The sequence below is a fragment of the Centropristis striata genome, chromosome 4 (genome assembly GCF_030273125.1).
Source record: "Centropristis striata isolate RG_2023a ecotype Rhode Island chromosome 4, C.striata_1.0, whole genome shotgun sequence".
Lineage (NCBI taxonomy): Eukaryota > Metazoa > Chordata > Actinopteri > Perciformes > Serranidae > Centropristis > Centropristis striata.
The window spans coordinates 3,119,411-3,125,410 of record NC_081520.1 but is presented as its reverse complement, the minus strand read 5'-3'; the positions used below and the strand labels follow the sequence as shown (position 1 = coordinate 3,125,410).

The 6,000-nt window shown below is 39.5% G+C and overlaps 1 protein-coding gene across 1 annotated transcript; it reads right to left on the bottom strand.

Moving 5' to 3' along the window:
- Nucleotides 1–4,106: 4,106 nt before the first annotated feature.
- Nucleotides 4,107–5,257, bottom strand: LOC131970118 (olfactory receptor 4B13-like). The gene has a single exon (XM_059331407.1). The coding sequence runs from the start codon at nt 5,123–5,125 to the stop codon at nt 4,178–4,180; it is 948 nt and encodes a 315-aa protein (XP_059187390.1). The 5' UTR covers nt 5,126–5,257; the 3' UTR covers nt 4,107–4,177.
- Between the last annotated feature and the right edge of the window lie 743 nt (nt 5,258–6,000).

Below are 6,000 nucleotides of genomic sequence, written 5' to 3'. Positions count from 1 at the left end.
TGTACCCTCGCCTGAACGGTGGCTAGATTTTGCATTTTTGTAAGCACCATTATCATCAGCATCCCCAGCTTCAAGTAGTTTTCTAACACTGCCTTGTGGTTCACCCATCATGGACATTATGCTGCCTCTAGAGCTATCCAGGAAATGTCCAAAGGCACGCTCCATTGCAATGCTCATTCTCTGCATAAAGTCATCCTCTATTTTAGTTGTAATGTTTTTTTGTAACTCTGGGATAGAACTTGGCTGGCCATCCACTTTAGCTGGAGGAGCTGTCAGAGTGGAGACGTCATCGTTGTCTGATTGGCCGAGGTGAGGTCTCCGTGCGTGCCGATTGTTTACCTCCGTCTCACTGGCATATGGCTTGGCCGTAGCGGTAAAACGGAATGGGCTCTTTTCCACAACATCGGGGATTTCAGTCAGCAATGTGAGTGGTGAGTCAGACTTTTTTTCTCTTCTCCTTACAACTTGGCTGGCATTAGATGGCTTTGTCTTTGGCGTTTCTGGTGGTGTGTATGGGTTGAAGAGGTCGGACTTTCCGATTCCCTCAGCCATCACGTTCCTCAGCTAGCAGCTAGTGGTAGTAGCCCGCCTATGTGTGGGGAATGGAGGTTTGGCGATCCCACTTCTGACACCAGTGTGGCGTTTGCAGCCCGACACGGTGGGGGCTAGCTGGCAGAAGGATGAAGACACAGTGGCTGACGTTTAACTGGGTTTTATTACCTCTGTTAACAGACTAAGAACGGGGTTGGAAGAGTGCCCAAAATAAGAAACGCTGATAGCTGAACATGAGCTGGTTTTCTAACTATGGCGTTAAGCAGCCTCTCTCCTCCGCTGTTTCTCCGAACTACTTCTCTTTTTCTCCTGCTTCCCGCTTCCAGCCCCCTTATCCCAAACTGGCCTATCAGGCTGAACTAGGGCAACTCCTTCCCCCGACAAACTCCCCATCAGTCCCCCCCATAGTCCTGCAGGGTCGCTACAGTATTTATAATGAAATATAATGGAAATCTAGTCTCAATTTACTTACTCTGTGTGAAACCTGGGCCTGTTTAGTTGCAAAGCTGATATTCGTGCAGGAATTGGAAGAAGACAAACACGAAGATCTGAGCTCTGAGTCTCTCGTCTTTATAGTAGTCATGCTTGAAAAGCCCAGCTTGCATAGATAGGTTGTGGAGAAAGGGATAAGAGCTGAAACTGCTTTGTTTCCCAGAATAGGGGAAGGCAGAAGTCAGCCAAAAACTGTCAAAGGTTGATCAGCAAAGCTCAGCTTTAGACCACGATTTTGTCTCAGTCCAGTTATTTCTTCCTGCTCCTGCAAAGTCATGTCCCTTCCAACTGCAGTTGAGCTACATGGGTTCCCAATCCAGTCAAGGCAGTCAGTGGAAAGTGAAGGGAAAGCACATGACAACTTCTGCTCAAGACTTTGCAAATGTGTACCAATCTCACACAGTGCAGCACTAGATAGCGTGCTAACCATAGGTGCTAACGTTAGCCGGCGATCGATAGCATGCTAAATTTAGCCGGCGATCAATAGCATGCTAGCGTTAGCGGGCTAGCAAGAACAAGACCAACTCAATGCCATTGAGAGAGACCAACTAAAACGTGTATCATTCATTTATTTGATTTATTTAACTGCAATGTGATTGATACAGGCTAGCGGGCTAAGGCTAGCCTTCCCACGGCACACTTGTGTGCCGCGGAAAAGCGGTTGGGAATCACTGCATTAAGGAGAAGTGGGAGAATTAATTGAAGATCAACATTACCGTAGAGTAGTGGCGGAGTGTGAAGCACAGCACACAACCACAAACTCGAGAATATGGCGGGAATTTGGGTGGAAAAATCGTACCCGTTTCATCATCACTCCCAAATTAAAAAGTAAAAAAACAGGCTCCCGGTGTGCTTGCTGGCGTACATGTGGAGAAAGGGAGGCGAATCATACACATATTTTCTGGTGATGTGAGAAACTTACCCCATTTTGGGGAAATGTACACAACATAATTAAAGATGGGTTATGCAATACCTAAAGAATGTAGTGTTATGTACCTTGGGAATTTGAATCATTATGTCCTGGTCAAAGACAGATATTTAATAAAAATAGCACTGATAACATGTAAAAAAACAATAACAAGAAGATGGTATAAGATCGAGCCACCAGCTGCGAATGAATGGTTAGAAATCATTAGAGAAATTCATAACATGGAGAGAATGACATATCGACTTAGAATGAAGGAAAATGTCTTTTTGACTAAATGGGAGAAGTGGACACGATGGGACACAGTTTGGAATGCTTGAAATGTATCTTATTCATATTCTTTCCTCTTACATCTGTTTTCAGTGTAATTTAAAAATGGAATGTAGCCATGACTGTTGTACTTTCTTTCTTTTTGTTGTGCTCTTTTCAGTTGTATCTGATTTTTTCAACCATTACATGGATCCATATGTATATTTTAATGTTTACATGTGGAGCTGAAACATTTCAATAAAAATGTAAGTTAAAAAAAAAAAAAAAAAGAAACTATAAATAATTAACCTATGATACATCTGAATTTGAATTAAAATCTTGGCTTAAATATTAAAAATTTGCAGAGAAATTGGACTTTAAGTGGGAAATTCAGGCTGATTGGTCTCACAGGTTAACAGCTTGGACAGTAATTTGCTTCAGAGGGAAACTGTGACTAATGTGAATACACCTCAGTGACGAACATGTTGACAGGTTGAAGTGACCTTTGACCTGAGGGACGGTGCATGTTATTTTCCCAACAGCAGCAACCTCTGTGGGGTTCAACTTAAACTTACAATAAACTTTATTTATCACTGTTCAAATATATTTTATCATGAAAATAGAATCAAAGATGTTCTACATTACACACTCTGTGTCGTAAACACTACATACTGATGTTGCAGTGCTTTATTTTGATAGTTTTACGGGAAATAATACAAAGCATGAGTCATAAATCAGAGAGCAGACTGTCAAACTCTTTGTCAATAGTAAAAACAAAGAATTCTGTGTCTCAAAGACACTGAGCGTGTTTTAATTTTTTCACAGATCGCCTGTTATTGTTGAGTGTTGCATTATGGGACAAAGTAAACCACACCCATGATTAGACAACTGGATGTTAATCCTCCTGTTATGTTCGTTTCTCATTAACAGCAAAAATGTTCATGGATCAATTTGACGCGGGGCATGTTTAATTATCAGAAGTGTCAGAAACCAAAACCAAATAAACATTGTTTATATTTCATCAATAACGCCATTACTAACCATCCTAATCAATATTTAGTGCAATGGTGTTCTTTACCTCTCACAGATCATGGTTCAATGAGAATAATTCACTCGTTTTTCATAAAAATTGCACATTTTTTATTTTCTACATTGGATAGATCTACATTTAAAATAAAATAGTTTTACATCACATTGATATGTGAAATGAAACATTTCATTTTTAATGTTTATTACAATTATTTAGCCAAGCAGAGGTTTCATCCCAAAAAATACTTTAAACTACTTTTTTTTTTCTTTTTTTTTTAACTTTGAAATGGGTTAATTTGACCAGCAACATAACAGGAGGGTTAAGAATGTCCTCAGTTACAACAAGAGTCTCATCAAACACTTCTGAAACTGTGTTGACTACTTAAACCTCTTTAAGGTTCCAGAGACTGTTAAAACCACAGCGAGTAAAGCCCAAAGCTGCTCTCAGACCACATCAGTGATCCACCTGTAGACCTTGGGACCAAAAAAACTTGTTAACTTAGAAGTGAAAACCGGATAAAGCATCTCATGAACAAACACAAGCTGGGAGCTCAGTAGACATGACAGTCCCTCACACAGTTTAACTGTCTGAACCCCAACAAGCTGTTTCAGGGGTTCTTTTGTGCTCTTTTTACATTTTTCTCACATTAGCCGTGAATTTCTCTGCATTATATAAATTATATCTAAAATGCATAAATCCTGCAGCTCTATGGAAGCAGCACAATCATCAACTCAAAAATGTCACAGTTAATAACACAGTTATTTTAACATAAATCATTAAAAATGATAAAACACAAGTTGACTTTCTCTGATATTTTTTTTTTAATGGATGGATCGAAATCTGAATTTAAATGAAAAAAATCTTGGCTAAAATATTAGGAAATTGCAGGAAATTAAATAATGTTCAGACAAAATTGTCAGATGATATAGTTATATTTTACCCTCAAAGATCAGATTTCTACATACAATGCGTATTTTGGACATTTTGAATCCGTACAGTAAAGGGTTGATTAGTGGTTGGCATGTAAGCCAATACAGTGACAAAAAAATGCGCAAAATGTTGGGTAAATAATTCAAGTTAAACCTGCTCTGTACTATTTCAAAGAAAGCTCCTAAAGAAAAGTTGAGCAGAGAAGCGAGGTGAGGTGTGCAGGTGCTGAAAGCTTTCTGTCTCGTCTGCTTGGAGCCATAAAAACACACTTTAAGGATCCTCATGTAAGAGTAAAGGATTAAAATGATAAGACCAAATGTTACTGTGAACAAGTGAACAAGTCCAAAGAGGTTATTGACCAATGTGTCAGAACAGGCCAGTTTGACAACATAATAGTTGTCACAGTAAACTTTGTTAATGATGTTCCCACAGAGCTGTAAAGGCAGAGTCAGACCACACAATGCAACAACATTGATTAATAAAGAGTATATCCATATTAGAGCAGTAAACACGGCAATCTTATTATATGTCATACGTGAGTTATATTGTAGAGGATAGCAGATAGCGAGATATCTGTCATAACCCATGATGGCAAGGGTAAAAAATTCTATAACTCCATAAGAGTACAAACAATAAATCTGCAGGAAACAAAAAGGAGCAGAAACAGTGTGAATGTCAGAGAGGATCTGAACCAGAAGGAATGGAAACAGCCCTGTACTACCAAACAGCTCATTTACAAACAGGCTGCACAGAAAAATGTACATGGGTTCATGTAAGCTCCTGTTCAGACAGATAACCACAATCAGCAACACATTGGAACAAATAATTGAAATGTAAAAAATCAGAACAATCAGGAAATATAAGTATATTAAAAGCCTGGTGTCGGAGTAGGAGTAGGCACCGAGTATGAAATATGAAAGCTGTGTGGAGTTTTTCATTGTCGCCATTTTGAATCTGAAGCACTTGATATAGTTCAATGGATAAACATATTATTGCAAAGGATATGCAGCATTTTCTCACAGCTTTGTGAAAGTTTAACAATTTTAACTTTGGATTCAGAAATAAAGTATCAGTGGTACAGTATACAGAGACACCTCTGTGTATAAACACCAGTCAGTGAATTGAATCTTACAACAATTTGCTCACCTACTATAGTCAAACTGAACCCCCCCCCCCCCACCCTTTTTACAACCGCTATGACCCATTCAGGGACCGCTCACAACCTTAAAAACTTTTTCAAAACACACAATTCCCCAAACAGTTCATTTCATGCTCAAAATCACGCAGTGTAACTAAACACAGACACACACTTTCAAAATACAATAATACACTAACACAGTTCACCAAACCTACCAAAGCACCGACAGAAACATTTAGTCAGTCACAGCACAGTGTCATAAAAAAACACTGACAACTGATGGAATAACACAAACTGAATCACTTTGCATGTGTCAAATCTACTTTCTTTCCCTTTTTCTTTTACAATCAACAGATTATTGTATTGATCATACATGTAAATTAATGTTTGTGATGATGTTCTTCATTTTTCATTTTGTTATGACCAGGGGTCAAATGGTTTAATGTTTTGGCCCTTGCAGTGCCTGGTGCAGGTGTTCCTCCCTGCCAGAGGAGGTGCTGCTTGGTGTTCTTTGTCTCTCTCCTTTCTGTTTCCCAGATCTACGACGGTGAGCACAGTGGTGTTCCCATGAGAGAGGGGCAGGCCGGTTACAAAATCCACCACAATGTGGGACCAAGGTCTCTGGGGAACTGGCAGGGGATGTAGCAAGCCAGCCGGTGGCTGATGAGAGGGCTTGCTTCGAGC

Bases quoted from the DNA above. Each gene is read 5' to 3' on its own strand.
- LOC131970118 (XM_059331407.1), bottom strand. From the start codon at position 5,125: ATGGCGACAATGAAAAACTCCACACAGCTTTCATATTTCATACTCGGT.